This window comes from Lycorma delicatula, chromosome 4 (assembly GCF_047948215.1).
Source record: "Lycorma delicatula isolate Av1 chromosome 4, ASM4794821v1, whole genome shotgun sequence".
In the NCBI taxonomy this organism is placed as follows: domain Eukaryota; kingdom Metazoa; phylum Arthropoda; class Insecta; order Hemiptera; family Fulgoridae; genus Lycorma; species Lycorma delicatula.
The window spans coordinates 68,198,889-68,219,001 of record NC_134458.1 but is presented as its reverse complement, the minus strand read 5'-3'; the positions used below and the strand labels follow the sequence as shown (position 1 = coordinate 68,219,001).

Below are 20,113 nucleotides of genomic sequence, written 5' to 3'. Positions count from 1 at the left end.
TTCATCATTTATTTAAAACGATTTTGCTTTTGTAATACATTTTATTAAATTTTATGTTTTATTAATAAATCTTTTGCAGGGATTAAAAAGAGGCTGAATAATTCAGCAGCAGCTCTTAACATTTTAGTTAAACAGCTCTTTTAAGTCTTTTGCTTACTGGTAATGATAAAAGGTGATAACCTTCTTATCCATATCGCTCCAGTATTTCCTCAATGGCATTTCTTACTTTCCCACTTAGTCTTCCATTATTATTATTTTACTTCCATTCTATATTATGCTGTATGCTTATGATTTTTCTCCTCTGCATTCATTTTAGTGTATATACTTAGATTGGGTCTACCAATTTTTCCCCAATGCTTTACCATGTTTTTAAAATTCTATCACTGATTCCTGCCACAAATTAGTGCACATCTTCAATCATCCTTATTCCATATCTAGCTCATACTTCTCTCCAGAACAACATATCAATCTCTTTCTTATGATTTTTTTCTTTTCTTTTCTTCTACTTTGTTTCCCTCAGACTAATCGCAGTATATTATTAGCCATGAAATCTAAAAGTTCTTTCACTCTTCCTGTGAGTGATAATGTAAATATAGCTTTACTATTTTTGTTTCTTCCTTTTAATTTTTTTATAACTTAGCTGCAGTCCATTTTTTTTTTTGCAGGATTACCAGCTTTTAGAATCCTGTACATCACATCCAGGTACTTTTTCCTCCAAGGTACCAACCTTTTCTGATTCTTTACTTATAAATTTCTTCATTTACAGACTGTAGTACTGTCAGGACACCTCTGTAGGCAATTTATACCAGTTGCTAGATAAAAAGAATAAAAATTAGGAATAATGGAAGGAAGATGGAATACTCCTAGCTTTCAGATTCTCTAATAGCATCTTGGTTCAGTCACTACTATATAAATATTGTGTATTATTGTCACTGAAACAATAAAGCAAGATAGCATTTATGCACTTGACACTGATGTCTATAGAAGATAATAATATTAGGGAATAAGATTCAGTTTATTTCTCATTAGAACATTCATTATCAATATTTGCATTGACGTATTTCAATAAACTAAATGGATGAATGCATTTTGTCCTTATGTTTTATGCTCAAAATTTTCAGATTGGCTCCATCCATCAAAATGAGCAAATGGGTTAAATAAATCCTTTCTTGCTTTAAAGATATTTGTTATTAACAAGACCAAATGTATTAGTTATATGATTATGTGTATTTGTAATATTCTTAATATAATGTAGCTATAGTAATACATATACCCACATAAACTTTTATATAGTTTTAAATCCTTATTTTAGACAGTAATACTGAAGTCTTTTAGAGAAGCTTCATTTAGAGAGGGGTAACAGTTTGAAATTTTTGTAATTTTGATTAGCATGATTTTTTTTATTTTTTACAACTATAACTGCAGTTGACCTGAAGCCACTAGGCCTTCTTGTTCCAGGCGTCCAATCCTGGTCAGTTTGAGAGTGATGTTGAACTGTGCTGGCAAAGAGGAAGCACACCTGATTCTATTTATCATGCCGGTAAAGTTGGAGTCAATACTGATCGTCCTGATGAAGCATTGGTTGTACATGGTAATTTAAAAGTAACCGGGCACATAGTTCATCCCAGTGATGCCAGAGCAAAAAGGGATATACAAGAGGTCGTAAGAGTTTTATTTAAATAACTAATTAATAATTTCTTTTATTTATACATCAGTAAGTCATAAAATTAGAAGAAATATGTTAATTTATTTCATATTTTAATATGAGATATAAATATAACAAATAATTATAAAATATCTATATTTTATTTTTGATAACATTTGCAATTAGCTCATTGGCCGACTAACTTTACTCTTGATAGTAGTTATAAAATGTACTGCTTTATTATAAAAATACATTTAATTAGGGCTTTAAAAATGTCTAGAAGAATAATTTAAAAAATTATTTTTTTCTTTAATAAACTATATTATTTTTTAAAATTTGATTTTTTCAGTACTTTTAAACACATTAATCTTATTTCAGTAAATTTCTTACACAAATTAACTCCGAATTAGAAATTTTCTGTACTATCTAACAATAATTTTCATGATAAATTGCATACATAAGTTGTACACAAAGCACTGATAAACAAAAATTATAAAAATAAGGTACACTAATGCATGCTGTAATGAAATTGTTTAACCAAATTTTTTTTAAAAGCATTTTTTTAAATTAAAATTTATTAGTAAAATACAAAGTTACATTTAAGGGATTTAATAGACATTATAATTTATATTTCATTAGATCAAAATATTTATACAGATAAAGAAATCAAGTACATCATTTGTATTTCCTAACAGCTAACAGTTATACCTTCAACTATCTAAAATTGCAAAAAAATCCATTTAAAAAGCATTGCAAGTTATAATTGACATGTAGATACTTGCACTACATCAAAAAGAGAAACTTGTCAATAAATGGCTTGCATGAATTCACTGCAAGCTATACTTTTCAAAGTAAGTGACTAAGTTAATAATACTTTTTGAACCCAGAGTAAGATGGTAAAATTGATCCTTACAGCTTAATGGTTAAACTTCACCTGGAATGTCTCAGGCGGTTACATTCTGGAAATATAAGGATCTGAAGTAAATTGTTTTAATGGATATGGCTGAATCTATTTGTCACCAAAGTTTAAAAATGTAGGATGCTGTTCACTGCTTGCTGCTGAAATCTATTGGTAGTTAATTATCTTAAGTTGCATCAACTGCAACTTAAAATTTATTGAATTCGCTGATAAAGAATAACTAATGAGGAAGTATTTTGATTGTCACTCATTTGACTGCTTTAATGCACCTAAGTTCATCCTTTATTAAGAATATGTAGTTACTAAATATTTTTTTCCAGTTACTTTGTATAGTTTAAGTTTAATTAATTATGTAAAAATGTATAATTATTATTATGATTTTGCTACTAAACTTAACCGTTATTTTTTAGTTGGTTTGCCAATATTTATTAACTGATATTATTACAGTGTGACTCAAAGGAGCAACTACGAAATTTACAACAACTAAGAGTGGTCAAATACAAGTATGATCCTGCATTTAGTCAACATTGTGGCCTTGATACAGAATCTGATACAGGAATTATTGCTCAAGAACTACAGAATGTACTTCCTGAAGCTGTCATGCCTGCAGGTGATATAATATTACCAAACGGAACAAAGATTGATAACTTCCTTGTTGTAAATAAGGTGCGTAAGATTTTTCTATTATTTGAATATCTTAAAATCGAATGACTAATTTTTAAATTTTAGTATTGAATTTTTTAAATATTAATTAATCCTACCGGATGAGTGCTGTAGAGCTGCAGTTTTTCTGCTAGGTAGAGTATATTCTGTATAATTTTGATATATGGCTTCATTCTAACAAATGTTTTTATATTTATTATTAAAGACAAAGCTGTGTAAATATGAGGATGATTTTATCATGTGTTTGCAAATTTTAAAACCTTTTACATTTTTCTAGTTACAAATGAATGAAGATATTAAAAAAAGTTATTATTTGGAGAATTCCTGGTTCAACTTTGTATGACTCCAAATTTATGAATTAAACAAAGTAATTTTGTGTAATCTACATTTTAGCAGTAAATATATATAACTACTACTGATAAGAAAATGGATTGAAATAATATGTAATTTGTTCCAGGATAAATATGAAGTAATTATATGCAAAATGTTCTTCATAGTGTGTATTGAATTTCCTTAGAGTAATTGCACTCTAAGGATCTAAAGGTCTCCCTATTCATCTGACCGTACGTCATTTGTTAGTTATGTAGATTATTCATTTTTTAACTTTACAGTGAATTTTTAACTTCAAAACAAATCAATTCACATTTGTTAGTTTACATTAATAAAATCCGGATTTATGAGATTTTACAGTATCAGTGTGATATTATATACTATTCCATCAACATTTCAAAGAAATTACCTTTAAAATTTTCTTTTTAGTGCCTTTTGAGTTCAGTTTTTTGTTGCATAATGAATATTATTAACTTTGATATCTTTATATTTAATGATTTAGCCTTTAAACGTACACTCATTATTCCCAGAAGACATGTTTGACTGTTCATTTCAGTTTATATTCTTTAGTATTTTTTTATTTTTAACATTAATAATAATAATCCTGTATTTCCTTCGAATGATATAAATAAGCTCAAATCGCAACTAAATAGTAATTTACAAAAAAAAGTGGAATTATTATTAGATACAATAAAAATAATGATTAATTATCATTAAAAAAAAATTGACAACTAACACAAAAAATTGTAATGTGTAACAGTATTTGAATAAGTATCTTTTTATCATACACCATTCCTTAACTTTGAGTATCTATTATATACAATTAAATGAGATACATAGATGAAATTCTTGCTATTATACTGTTAGGATGGATCTAGTTGGGGAGGGGGAGGATATAACATTTTTATGAAGCATAATTTTTTAATGCATCAGTGTTGCAAATTTAATTTTTATAGATAAGCGATTTGAATATTTGTCTCCAAAATAATGTAGTTTTCTCATGAATAGATGGCAGTTAAAGAATTATGAGAAATTTCCTGTTCTGTTTTTCATTGTATATTTATGAGAGGTTATCTCTAAAGTAAAGACCGTTTCATTGTAAAAAAATGTATTCTAAAAGTTTATAAATATTTTTTATCTCTCTTGAACTTATGTACCTTATACTGTTTCTCTATGTAATCGCCACATGAATTAAGACATTTATCGTAGCGATACACCAGCTACAATATACTCTTGTATACCTACTCTTCTGCCGCCAGTCCATTTAGCCACTGATTAACAGTATTTTTAAGTTCATCATCACCTGTGAATCACTTACCACTCAAAAATTCTTTCAATTTCCCAAACAAATGGTAATCAGAAGGAGCTAAGTCCGGAATATATGGTGGGTGATCATAAATTTCCCATCCAAGTTTTCTTAGTAAATCACGTGTCAAACTCGCAACATGTGGACGTGCATTATCATGCAGTAGGATGATGCCGTCGTGCAGCTGACCACATCGCTGATTTTGAATGGCACACCATAACTTACAAAGAGTTTTGCAGTAGGCTTCTGTATTTATAGTCATTCCATGCCGCATGAAATCAGTTAGCAGTATGCCAAACCAATCTCAAAAGACTGTGGCATCAGTTTGTATCCAGATGGCTGTGGCTTGACCTTTGTCGGTCTGATTGGTGGTTGAGGATGACACCGTTCACTTGACTGCCATTTTCTCTCTGGCGTGTAATACGAAATCCATGTTTCACTGCTGGGGAACTATCGAATTAAGGAACTCATCACCTTTTTCTGTGTCATACATCAAAAATTCTAAAGTAGATACCATTTGGATTTTTTTGTGATATTTCATTAAGATGTACGGCACCCAATGTGCACAAACCCTTCTAAAGCCTAAATGGTCATGAACTATGTGACTAATAATAGCTCGTGAAACATCAGGAAAAAGAAGGGCAGGTCAAAAATCTTTGAGCGACGATCTTTTCTGATTTAATCATCTACGCGTTTCAACAATTCCTTGGTAGTTATCGAAGGTCTACCCGAATGTTCTTCATTGTGCACATTAATTGTGTTATTTTTAAACCTTTCACACCATTTTTGGATGTTTCTCTCAATTCATTACATTTTCACTGTACACAGCAACCAACCGCCTATGAATTTCAACCAGCTTAATGTTTTGATGGTTTAAAAAACGTATGATTCCATGTATTTCACAGTTGGCGGCAACATCAATCTTCCTAATCATTTTATAATGTAATAACTCACACGTAATTAAAGATACTACAATGTGACAACTTACAGACAACAGTGCAGTGTGTACGTTATTAGTGTGGCCATGAACCATAAAGGTTCGCCAACCTTAAGGAGAGATATTTCCCAGCAGTCTTTACTTGAGAGATATCCCTCGTAATTAGTTCTAGAAATTAAAAATATAAATCACTAATTTTTTTAGTTCTTGATCTTTTCACTGAAGGTTTTTCTAATTCTAGGAACGAATACTGATGGAAAGTGTTGGTGCAGTTAAAGAATTATGTAAAGTTACCGACAATTTGGAAAACCGTATCGATGAACTGGAAAGAATTAACCGAAGATTGGTTAAATTAAAGAGATTTGATAGTATAAAATCTATAAACTCAACATTGTCTTCTAGTAAGTTATATAAATTTAATCGACTATACATCCAACAGTAATTAGATATTTTGTTAGTAGTTTAGAAACACAGTTTGTGATCACATAATTAAAAAATAAATATATTCATTAACAAGCGTTATAAGTAAGCCTGAGATAAATTTACCATGTCTTTCAATATTTTCAATATTCTATTACCATATTTACTTCAGTAATCTGCTCACAATTTTTCCCAAACTAATCTTAAAAACTGGTTAAACATAATTGTTAAGGATATAAGATTTCATTTTGGTAATTCAAACTCATGTATTTCTAAAAATACAATCTATAATGACTCAATACATCCAGAATCAGCATGATTTTAATTTGTACAGAAGATTATGAAACGCAAACATATTTGTCAGATTGACAGTACTGATGAGTGGATAAAAGTCACATAACAGTGGTGACTGTTGTATTTAGAAGAAGTTCTCTATTTTAAAGAGAAACATTTCCATGTGGAGTTATACATTTGAGAAGGGAAATCATTCTTGGAGACAGGAATTATACTAGTAACATTAAAAAATGTATTTGTTTTCAGAGTGTTATTATATGACAGTGTTGTTGTTTTTTCAAACAGTCAGAGAGACATGTTAGAGATATAATTTGCTAAGATTCATGCTGCTACTTCAGAGGAAGAAAGTAAGTGGTTAGTCTTAGCTTTAAAATCAAAATCAAAATGCTGATTGTATGTCATTATAGAAAACCAGGAATTACACTTGTTGATTAAATAAATACCCAGAGTCAATTGTATAGATTAAGATGTACCATTATTTACTTTAGCAGTCAACTGCAATTAAAGGGTAAATCTGTCACTGTTTTTTTACTGTAAGTGTGTGTCAGCAAAATTTAAAGTTATTGTAATTCAGTTTTAAATAAGATAGATATTAGGTGTAATTTTGCAAATGGAATAAAAGATATTAGTGATTTTTTTAATTTTTTTACGACCTGATGTATGAATAATTTTTATTAATGTAGCTGCAATAAGGGAAAGGAGCTTGCTGTTGTTTTAGCAAAAAGACTCTGTCTGTCTGTTGGTGTGCCTCATCTGTAATATTTAGGGTTTGCAGTTAATAATAGAACTGCTGAGATTCAAGCTATCCTTAGAGCTATGTACATAAATGTGTAGCATATTTAACCTAAAATGATGTGAGTTTTTTTAAAATTATTTGCTAATGTAGGGCTTATATTTTATTTTTTCACACTTTATTCAGAGCGTTTATATGTATTTTTTTCAGTAGTAATCTAATTTATGCTAATGTTTATTTGTGTAAAGCTACATTAAAATTTTTTGTATACTACAATGAATGATGAGACATTCCAAACCTGAGCTGGATATCAAATCTAGCAGTCTTTAAAGACAGTTGCTCTACCAACTGTGCTGGAAGACTAATTCACATAATTTTTGCTTTTTTAAGATTATTTTGTACTGTAAATTAAAGTTTTAAGCTTACATTGATTAAGGAGATATTTTTTTAATTTAGAGGAAGAAAATTTCATAACTAATATTTGAGGAGAATTTGACAATAAAATAATGATAGTATCATGTGAAATTGAACGGCTAGTGGTAAAATTGTAGCAATAGTGTCAAGAATAAAGATGACACAATCAATGTCATGCACGGCTAAGGCTTTTACTGTTAACTATCTTCCTCGTTTGCTAAATGCTGTGATGAATTTTCATCAATAAACTTTTTTAATTAAAAAAATTATTATTGATGTGAAGAAAAAAGTGAGAAATAAACATTTTGCTTGGCCTAATTGATATTTTCTGCTGAAAATAGTAATTTTATTTACTTACAAGCTATTGCTTCGTTAAAAAAAAATGTTTTCATTTATAATTTTTATTTAATAAAGTTCTTAAACAAACTAATGTGTTTGTATTATATAACTGTTATGTACATCATTTTATGCAGTAAGTTGTAAAAATAAATCTTCATTCATTTTAAATAATCTTTGCTAACAATTCTTAGAAGTCTTTATATAACTTATTTGGAGTCGACTGTATTTTATTTTATTATTACTTTATATTTTTAATCTTGGTAATAAGTAATTAAGTAATTGAATGTAATATATCAATTAAGTTTTATGTATTATTAATACATAAAATAAAATATATATATATATAAATATTAACTTAAGTGTAATTTATTTAAGTTTATTTTCTTCTTGATTGGGTAGAATTAAATATAATAAAACGACATATTTTACTTTAAAATATTAAACTTTATTAATTTCTTGGGTTAACCAATCAACTATACAAACTTATAAATTAAATACACAACATTTCACTAGAATTCTCTAAGCTTCCTCAGATGACAATACACATTCATACACACATCATACAAAATTCTCTTACATATTAAGAAATTAACTGGTCTACTCATCCTAGATAACAGTTTATATCCACCATTGTTGTAATAGATGCCCTACTCAAACCTAACTCATCTTATCTTTAGATAATTATCTCTTTATATAACCCGATTGCTATTTCCTGTGTATTGAAACCTTTACAATGCACATATTTTTCTCAAAGATTACAAACATTAAACATTATTTTCCTTAAAACTAAATTTGCAATATAAATATGCATATATAATATACTTGCATCAAGCAGTTGAAGGTGATCCCACAAAGTGATTTATCCAGAGCATTTGACAAGTTATACTGGCGCTGCAACGAATGAATAACTAGAGAAGGGTTCTGTATAGAGGACTGATATGACTAAATTAGTTTATCTTTAAATCTGTATTTTTATTTAATTTAGTTCGGGAAGTTTTCAGACATACTGTGTATTTTGTTCTTTGTCTAATATTTTGGTGCTGTTGAATTCAAATGATTGTTAATGTTTTACTGAATGTTTTGTGAGCGCTGTCACTTCCTTTTTTCTATATTAATGGGCCACTATTATTTTTTTAAGGTATTGTGATGTCTGTCCAATGTATAACACATTTCAATCTTTCCACAGAATGCTGTATACTACGCTGGCTTGTAGATTTTTTCTATCAGCGATTTTAATTTAGAAAACATACTATTCAGATTGTTGTAATTTTGATGGGCTATTGCAAAATCCTTTTGTAGTAATTTTTTAATCTTTTCTGATAGATCTGCGACATATTGTAATGCAACATAATTCTCACTCTTATTATTTTTATTAGGATGGTTGGCTGATATATTATTATAGTGTTTATGAATTGTATTTTTAAATATTTTATTTATGGTATTTTCTGAACAATTATTATTTATTAATAGATCTTTTGCTTTTTTTATATTATATTCTGGTTTATCTTTGGGTTTTGTAAATTTTATTACTCTGTTTGCAAGATTCTTGCCTACTGATTTTTTATGTGATACTGGTTGTGTTGATAGGAAATATACGTATCTGCCTACAGATGTTTTTATATGCCATTTTGTTGATATTTTCTTTTCAAAATGAGTTATTCTTAAATCCAAAAAGTTTATAATATAGTTAATTTCAAGTATTAAGTATTATAATTTCAAGTATAGAGATAAGTGTACACACAAATACATACATACACTCTGTGTGTGTGTGTGAAGAAATTATATAGGCTTACACATTTATAGAATTTGCTAGCACTCATGAATGCTACTTGTATGCTTGCTATCTATTGCTTATAAATACAAGTGGAAACTAATGTACTGCAATAATTATTATGAATTAAAAACACTTGCAATGCTTACAATATATTTATTTGGTGTGATATTGACTTCAAATCTAAAGTAAAATGGCAGTGTTCAAATCCATTCATATTCTAAATCTGCTGCTTTACTCAGGTGAAACTTGAACATTGTCTCTTAGAAAAGTAAAAGTAGAATACAAGCTCAAGGGATTCAGTATCTTAGCATAACTGCTAGACAAGATTGGCAGGATCAGGTATGGAATCTGAATGTAAAGGTAACTGTTAAAAATGAGTAGTTAAAAAATCACAGGAATTACAGCTAAGATGAAGATAGAAGGGGTTGATAAAGGGCCAGGAAGAGATAAGAGTAGTGATAAAAAGGAAATGCTGAGAACAGATGTGTAGCCTGATTTCATGAGTTATGAAAGCTCTCATAACCTTGACACATGACAGTATAAGAGAGCGCAACTAAGTAGGTTTGTATCTCATAAATCAAACCATAAAAACGCTAATCTTATTTTGGAATTTCTTTGTATGTGTTTTCAAATAAATTTTGTTGCATTCCCTTTTTTATTTACCTATTTTTATTTATGTATTTCAGTGACAAAATCAAGTGTGAGCAAAAAAAGTGGAAAGAGCAAATGCAGTGAAAAAAATGTGATGTGTTACAATCAAATAATACAAGTAACTATTATTGTCTTAGTACTCATAATGGCTTTTTGGTAAGTGCAGCACTCTTTTCCTGTAGTGTAATTAATGTTTACGTACTGATTATCTAACCAATTATAATATAGGTTAATGGTGGTTTTTTGGCTCTCTCTTCCTTACTTATATATAATTCTTACTTTATTTCCAAAATGCTTTTAATTATTCTCCGTTGTTAAATAATTGTCAGACAGTATGTAGTTATCAACACCGGGTTGGATTAGTGGTGAACGCGTCTTCCCAAATCAGCTGATTTGGAAGTCGAGAGTATGTAGTTATCAGTAAAAAAATAATTGTAGCAATATTATAGTTAAAGTTGCTGCTTGTGGTTATGCATAATTACATAATTACATAATTATTAGTGCTATTAATCATTATGCCTTGAACATGTTTTTTTGAGAAATTCTTATGAATGAAAAACAAATTAATTGGCAAAGTTTTATTATTTATGTGTAACATGTAAAAACCAATACAAATCTACTTCACTTTTTTATATATTTTATTTATTTATTTATTTTTTTGCAAAAGTTGTATGAAATAAAGACAAACAATGAATAACAATTTTTAGACATTATCTTAAGTTTTAATTGGTAAGTTAATTTTGTCTGATTTGTTTCTCCTTTAAATCAGTTTCTCTGTTTTAAAATTGTAAAAGTATTGCCTTATATATGTTTTAGTTCCCTTGGAACTAAAATTTAAAAAAGTTAAGAAAACTTTATGATTTTTATTTGTGAAACGCATTATTCTGGAAATTAGATGTAATTTTGCTTATGTAGTCATCAGCAAAATTACACAAAATTACTTATGCATATAAGTATTGCATAAGGATTTAGTATTTTCAGAAAAATTTGGTTATATTCAGTTAAAATAACTTATCATTTTTAATACATCACAAAATCAGCACAAAGATTATCTATATATTTATAATCTAACAGTTTTATTTTTATCATAATACGTGAATGGAAAGTTATGTAATTATGTAGTTAACTTAATTTGTAATCTGATATTAAAGATACTATAAATTTTGTCCCTGTAAATGGAAATAATGAGTTTCATAATGTAGTGGTTTTTAGCTTGTTCGTGTCATACATGTTGATCGACAAGGATGATGAATGATGATGATGGATGATTTTTACTAATTGATTTATGAAATAAATAAAAATTTTTATTAATTATAGAAGATTCACTAATATTTATAAAAAAACTAAGAAAATTGTATTAAGCACAAAAAATGAGTGAATATTGACTGCTAATTTTTGTGGTGGATTGTGTTGTCTCAGTTTTGATATGAAAGATCTTAAGTTTAGATCCTGATTAAGAATGGTATTATTCCATTTGCTTCAAAATTTCCATTCTGTATTCTTGTGCACAAGCTTCAGGTTTAACCAAAGTGAATTAATCATATTATAAAATTAATGTTGAAAAAAAAAATGCAATAACGTAAGCCTATATTTACGTGTATTTTTTGCTTTTCATTTTCAAAAAATAAGAATACTTTTGCTGTAATCAATTAGTACAGTGTAAAAACACAAATCTGTGTTTAACAAAATATATTATAGCAATAATTTAAATATACTGTAAATATCCACACATCCTTTAAAGTAAAATAAACTTTAAATTCTTCCTGTATACGTATTCATTAAATATTTACATGCATATGTTGAATTAAACTACAAACCTCAAATGTTTTGTTTAAATAATGCTGTAATTTATAAAAATGATTACTACGTTATTTTATTTACTAAAACGGTTAAAGAAAGAGAGCTTAATGTGAGTACAAGAAAATGACTACTAACATTGATTTCAAATGGCAATCAAAATTTCAGATATTGAGTTAAACCTACTGAGTTAAAAGTATGACAAGAAAGTTATTTTTTTTTAAAGATGCTTGTTTGTTTTTTTTAAATTAAATTTTACTTATACAAAAAACAAGAAAAATTAATAAAAAATTTAAATACAGTTTTCCCCTTGAAAAATTTAATTTATTTTTTATAATTTTTTTATCTTGTAATACCTAAACAATTTTTTATTTTAATTATATCTAATTACTAATTCCTCTTTATTCTGTAATACATTTTATTTTTTAACATTTAATTACATTCCTATAAAAGTAGTTTGCAAATGCATGATTATCCAGATTGCTAGAAAAATGAGCTTGTAATTATAAAATACCAAGCAAAGGACACTGTTGCAATGATTGGAGGCTAATCTAAAAATAAATTTTGTTTTGTAAAGTTTTTTTTTTGTAATAAATCAACTCAAAATCATTTTAGTTAATTATAAGTGTTACAAGATTTTGTTTGATTTGCAATAAAAATTCTGATAAAAATTTTTATATTAATGTTAACAATAATTCTACTATTATCAGCAACTTAACCTTAAATCCACTGGGTTGGTCTAGTGGTGAACGCGTCTTCCCAAATCAGCTGATTTAGAAGTCTAGAGTACCAATGTTAAAGTCCTAGTAAAGTCAGTTATTTTAACACGGATTTGAATACTAGATCGTGGATACTGATGTTCTTTGGTGGTTGGGTTTCAATTAACCACACATCTCAGGAATGGTCGAATTGAGACTATTCAAGACTACTCTTCATTTACACTCATACATATCATCCTCATTCATCCTCTGAAGTATTATCTGAAAGGTAATTACTGGAGGATAAACAGAAAAAAGGAAGCAACTTAACCTTAATGATGAAACAATTAACATCATATTTTCTGTCAATAATCTAACATTATAATTATGATTCTGAGCAAGAAAATAAATTACTTTCCCATACCTTGATTGTCTTCTTTCTCTAATATTCTTACTTTCTTTTTAATTATTCCTTCTTCTTTGGGTAACTATCATGGGAATTGTATTAGTCATCACTCTAACTCTATGTGTGATGCCGTCATTTAGTAGCCAAGAAGGACAACCGCTTGTTTATTGGGGTTAAGTGAGATAATGACTTATCTATGGAACTGTCCAATGTCATTGCTTCATGTCAAGAAGTTGCACCAATAGCCAAACAGGAAAAGTTGGCCCTACTACTCCCAGAATATAAATATAACCTAACATATAATTATTATATGTTGTAATTATACTCTTGTAGTACAAATAACTATAATAATAATATAATTATTATATAATAGAATAATTTTCTTATAGTAAAAATATCTTGTAAATAATTGAAACCAGTTAAAAAAGGATTATAATGCAAAATTATCAGCATAATTGAATGCAGAAGACAGGTGAGTGAGCTCATCTAAGTATAATTTTTAGCTATTATACATAGCTATTGTACTTATCTAAGTAGACATTAAATTGATTGTTATTCTATAATCACCTAATCACTTTTGGATGATAAGAATCACGTGAAGTTTTATTTATAGGCATGTGGAATTGTCTTAATTGCATAAAGTAAATAAATTTTTTTTTTTTTGAAGGTAATTTAAGGATGTTTTATGGTGTTACCATGACCCAATTTTATTAAAGTTTGTTGTAAAATTTTGGTAATTATTACTTTTTTGCAGCCTTCTATCCATGACTACACTGTACTTCCTGGAATTACAAAAGCGGAACCATTTTGATAGACCAGTAGGATATCCTAGCTTCAAAACGAGGTTTAGTAGAACATTTTATTTTTTGTTGTATGTCTCATGGCTTAATTGTTTTTAAAATTTATATTTAATTAAATTACACTTTAGATTAGTGGAGATTATGATCTCTGTAGGTAAATGATTATGATATTTTAATTTTATTAACCTCCAAAAATTATGGATTTGTGTGTGCGCGCACCACAATTTCTAACAAATGGATCTAAAAGAAAATCAGTTTTTTGTTGTTTCTATAAATATACATTCTTTTTTTACAAAGGTTTTTGGGTAGAATTATCACACTAATTTTCAAGGAACTGAACAATAATGATAAATGTGATTTAATCAGTGTGTTGTAAACAGGCTAACAATTAGTGGTTTTAAATTTGTTTATGAAACATTACAATCCCTTTTAAAAATGACAGCTTTAAATATTGTCACACTAACTTTTCAGCGAATTGGTTTGTGATATTTCAAGGGAATTATGTAATGGATTTTTGTCATAATGGGTGTTTAAAATATTTAATTTTATGTAGATAAAGACTTTTATTTACAAATCTAATTCAGTCTGTAAAATTTGCTTAAGCTATAAATAATATATAAATCAAATAATTATTATTATGGTTATTCAAATTTTATTTTTTCAGATACAAAAGGTAATTTTTATGAATAAGTTGAAAATGTGTATAGTACATGAGTAAATATTTGTGGAATATTTAAGTATTACTCCTATTTACAGAAGTAAAGTTAGGAATCTTTTGGGTGAAAATTTATTCAATAAGAATAAATATATATATTTTTATTTATTTATATATTGTTGAGTATTCTCTTACAATTTAAATCATTGCAAAAATTTAAAAAAAAATAAATATTTTAACAAATTTAAAAAACCTAATTGAAAAGTATGAACATAAATTCAAAGAATTGTAGAAAAAGATTTTAAGAAACTGCACTTTCACAGCAGAAATGATTTTTAATTGAGTATTCTTACACCAAAGCATTGAAAATATACCCCTTCCTACTAGATTAATGGAAAGAGAAATACACTGGATCACAGAACAATGGTAAGAGCATGGAGTAATATTCGTTATATCTGTAGTTATGGAGGCTTATTTCTGAATTGTTAAAGAATGATGGATATAGTTTCTCTGCATGTTGTCAGAATTTATTAGCAGTTAATGGCAATAGCAGATATACAGGAAATTTATTAAGAAAAAGTAAACATCCTAGGCATTACTCGTGACCAGATGTGTTGAAAGGAGATAAAACTGAGGATTTTTACCTGATAAAACATTCTTTGTGGAAAAACTGATGCACCTGGCTACAAAATGGTAAAAGAGATCATAAAATAATGTTCAAATATTTTTGGCAAGCATATGTTAATTTACTGGAGGTTGATGTGTTCGAAATTACAAATATTTAAATTTGCTTTGATTGAAAACATTATTGTTCATACATACAACTTTATAAAATGTATATATGTATACAGTTATTTGTATCAATGACAAATTAAATTTTTATTTTATATTCGTGTTACCAGTGATGAAAGAAATCTTGGTGGAAGCAGGTTTCATTCAACAACAACATCATTATTTTTGGATACTGTTGATACAAGACTCAATCAGACAGATGTTACTACTTTTGGTAAAAACTGGTTCGCTCCTCCTGACAGGTAATGCAGTTTATAATAGTATTTAAAATAGAATGCAGGTTATAATTAACACGTTGATAAAGAGATTATTTTATTTATTTATTTTTTATAATTAAAATTAAATAATAGCAATTGTATGAACTTTCATACAATTGCTATTATTAATAATTTAGTTATATACTTATAAAACTAAATTATTCATTTGTTTTTTATAAAATATTTGCATGGACATTATATTTTATGTTTTAACCCTTTTACGGAGGCACAAAGTTATACTTCAACTATAACATTGTTAAATATAAAAATAAAACATCTGTGATTTTAAATTCTTCCTTTGTAGATAAATTATTTATCATTAATTTTAATTTAATTCAAAATATTATGCTTTTACTTATAGTTCATTCAATGTATGACTCATACAGTTTTGTAAGAGTATTGGTTCATATAAGATGCTTTAAAATTTATGTGTGACTGTTTGATAATAACTGCAGTTTAAATGTAATACTGTAAGCAAAATTTAGACCTTACAAATGTTAGTTACATTTTAAATCATTTGATTTACTGTGTACTTTGATAATTGTCAAAGTATTTCTCATTTAAGTTAAAATATGGGTTGGCTAGCTCACAGGTTGAAACAGTATAATTATTATGCAACAATGATTTTCTGTAATTATATACTAGTGTTATAAATACATATAATTATTTACATTTATAAATAAAAAATCTTTTTCAACTTGCTGCTTTTGTTTTTTAAACATGTTTAATAATTTTGCAGACCTGCAAGAAATTTTTTTTATATAATAAAATTTATTTGTATATATAATTTAAAATATTAAAACTGTAGAAAGATATATTTACAATCTCAAATATTATATAGTTTAAAATTTACTATAAAATATGTGAATAAAAAAAGTAGTGAGTGGAAAAATTTCTTTTTAATAAATAATTATATTCTGTTGCTGGCATGCAATTTGGAACATTTATTAACTTTAAATTTATATTTATAAAACCTAAAAGCCACTCAAAAAATAGCAGAAACAAATAAAACAATAGGAAATTTATTTAGGAATCTTACATAATGAAAGTCATGCTTGGTTTTACACATGCAATTTCAGCTAAATGCCTAAGTGTATCTCAGAAACTATAATACATTACCAATTTGAATGTGTGGTATGGATTGGCAGTTCCATAGTATCAACACTGAAAGGCTGTGTGGTGTTGGATTCACATTTGCGTAATAATAAAAAAAAACACATAAAAAAGAAGTAAATAAAAAAAAAATTTCTTGCAAATGAAAATGTTTATGCTGTTTTATAGGATTGTACATGACAACAAAGGTTTATATGGTCCAGATACTACTGGTCTTGATCATATACCATCATCATTAGGACGTTCAACAACATGTTCCATACCTGCTGATTTCTCACACAAATGCCAGGTATATAATTAGTTTTTAATTTTAATGTTTTCAGATTTTAACTACTATTACTGACTTTATTTTTATTGCCGAAATTTGAGGATCTATTTAGTACAATTGCCCATTTTCACACTGGTATGTAGGAATCTATATATCATTTTATGATATATATGAGTTTATGAAAAATTATTTTTTTTTACCCTGTCCAGATTCTGTGGCACTAGTATAAGTGGCCTACTTAATTTATTTTATTTTTTATTTATCATATGTTGTCACTTAACCCCTATGGTTAAGGCAAAAATCAGGGGTGAAATCTCACATGAGTACAATTAATCATAAATGCCAATTATTACAAAACAAGTTTAAACCATATACATAAAAACATTGTCACATGAATCTAGTACAGTATATCACAGTCAAATAGAATCATAAATTTGCTGTTTAAGAGTAGCAAAACGTGAAAATCAAATGAAAACAAAACAAATTTATACTTGTTAAAGTCATATATACCATTTCTCAATCAAGAACTTCAAAGTTTCAGTTCAAATAATTTTTGTGCTCTGCAGCTTTAATAGCTAATGTATTACAATATTAAATAATTGAATACTAGCATATAGTGACAATTTTTTATATGCAGAGACTCAATGTTTAAGATTCAACAATGTCATTCTCTTTGTTGGGTATTGTAGTTATCAAACATCAAAGCAGATGTCATATTATGTTGAACTTTTTTTAATGAAGAGCAGAGTCTGATTTAAAAAATGTATGAAAATGGTCAATATATTTAAACATTTAAGAGAAGGCTTACAGAACTTTCTGCTCTTCAGGGGAATCCATGATGTAGATAAATTTTTGAATAAAAATATATTATTACTACTGGCAGAATTAATCAAAAATAACATTATAAGATAAGGACCTATATAAATGTCATACACTAAAACCAAAATTTCTCTGCAGAGAACTTTTGAAAGGGTAAAAATTGAAATAAACTTCATTAAATTATTCTTAAAATGTGAGTGCTATTCAGAAAGTAACTTACGTCTCACTGTTCTTCTGGTAGAGTGGATTGATTGTCTTGGTGGTCATTGCTAGCCTGACTTAGTATGCATCGAGCTGCGCTATGTGAAAGGTTGTTACATGTCTTGTTGATTTTTTACAAGTATTCAAAATGTGTGCTGCTACAGAAAATCGCTCCAGTATGAAATTAGATCAGTTATTAGATCTCTCTTGGCAAAAAAAACTACAAATCCATTGATACTAATCAGGAACTATGTTAAGTTTATAGGAAAGGTGCAGAAAGGCATTGGTGTATCATGTTTAAAAATGGCCATTAAAAGTTAAAATTGAAGTTAAAAATTCCATATATAAAAAATATGTTGTCAAAAATATGTTGATATGTCGTTAAAAATATGTCGTCAAATAATAAAAATATCAATTAAAAGTTTAAATGATAAATATGTTAAAAAGAATGAATTTGTTTGTGTAATTTGGCTAGTCAATATTATATTACTGTCAAAAACCGTAATATATTTATCATTTTAATTACATATTTAACTTTTAATTAATGTTTTTATTATTTGATGACATATTTTTATTTATGGAATTTTTAACTTTTAATTTTGATTTTAAAGTTTATATCTAAAGTTGTAGCAAATTCTGTTTTATTGTATTTATCAAGAATTTATTTTGTTAATGGTATGTATTTATAATATGTAATTTTACGTGAACAATAAAAAGATTGTATCAACTGAAGATGTGAAAAAATCATGAAAGTACTCTTGTGTATATGTAATGATATAAGGTGTCATCCTACCCAAATTAATTTTATTCTGTATTTGTTGGATCAAGTTATTTATTTATAATTGATATTGCAAATGTATTTTTTTTTTTAATTTTAAGAAAATATTTTGTTTATTGGACTTAAAATAATTCACAATTCTTGTCTAGAATTTTATCAATAACTGAGTAAAGCAAGATCCTATGACTAATTTCCACTTATTGCTATTTTATGTCTCATTAAAACTTGGACAGAAATTTAGCAAACGTTATCTAATTGTTTTATTGCTAGGAAGAAATTTATAAAGGAGAAAACTATTCAGGCAATCTGAAATCACTTAATCATTTAGTTTTTTGTCCATATATTCTTTCTTAAATTTTATTATAAGAATAATAATATCCTGGTGAATGTAAATTTAAAAATTAAAAAGGCTGTCACAGTCAAAACAAAAAAAATTGAAGTGGTGACAATAAATGGTACTTTTCATAAACAGAACTGTCGTTTACTAATTTTGCCGACACATTACAAAACAGAATTATATATTTTTTTATTAAAACATAAGTTATATCATTTTTTTTGTAAATCTGCTTTTATTACTTCAGGCTATTGTTGCAAAATAAAACAACATATTGAAAAGTGTATATTATCAATTAAGTTTTTTATTTTGAAATTTTAGATAACTTGTTGCGAACAAGACAACATTAGAAGCAGCAATAATTATCATTACACTAGTGATCAGTATCACAGTAAGTATCATAAGCTTTGTTTCATAATAATTATAAATTATAGTAAATTTTTATAAATTATTAATTAAAAATAGTTTTTTAGATGCTCATCTGTACAAGACATCTTACACAGATCATGTTGTATTTTCATGCAAATGACTTATACATGTTAGTACAGGCTTTCTTATTATCATTACTCTAGCAATTTTATTTTTATAAAGTTTAATATATACTTTTGCATAACCAAACTTTGTGGCTAGTCTGTTTTTGTGTGTTTTATATTTCACAAAAGAACATTAAAAAATTGATTTTTTTTTTACTTCATTATTCTTACTTTTATTGGGGTTGCTGTGCAGCAAAAAGTAGTGTAGCAAAATTTAATGAGAATGTTTTGTACTAG

At 27.1% G+C, this 20,113-nt stretch overlaps 1 protein-coding gene across 2 annotated transcripts in view; it reads left to right on the top strand.

Annotated features, from left to right (window-relative positions):
* LOC142323504 (myelin regulatory factor) overlaps nucleotides 1–20,113 on the top strand; it is a 164,834-nt gene that overhangs the window by 131,756 nt on the left and 12,965 nt on the right. Inside the window, exons 8-15 of one of the 2 annotated variants that reach the window (XM_075363242.1) lie at nucleotides 1,444–1,659; nucleotides 3,012–3,230; nucleotides 6,042–6,201; nucleotides 10,461–10,581; nucleotides 14,081–14,170; nucleotides 15,684–15,815; nucleotides 17,112–17,232; nucleotides 19,665–19,734. In XM_075363242.1, the coding sequence (XP_075219357.1) occupies nucleotides 1,444–1,659; nucleotides 3,012–3,230; nucleotides 6,042–6,201; nucleotides 10,461–10,581; nucleotides 14,081–14,170; nucleotides 15,684–15,815; nucleotides 17,112–17,232; nucleotides 19,665–19,734 (1,129 nt within the window). The remainder of the gene's footprint in view (nucleotides 1–1,443; nucleotides 1,660–3,011; nucleotides 3,231–6,041; nucleotides 6,202–10,460; nucleotides 10,582–14,080; nucleotides 14,171–15,683; nucleotides 15,816–17,111; nucleotides 17,233–19,664; nucleotides 19,735–20,113) is intronic. The other variant, XM_075363243.1, reaches the window with a different exon arrangement.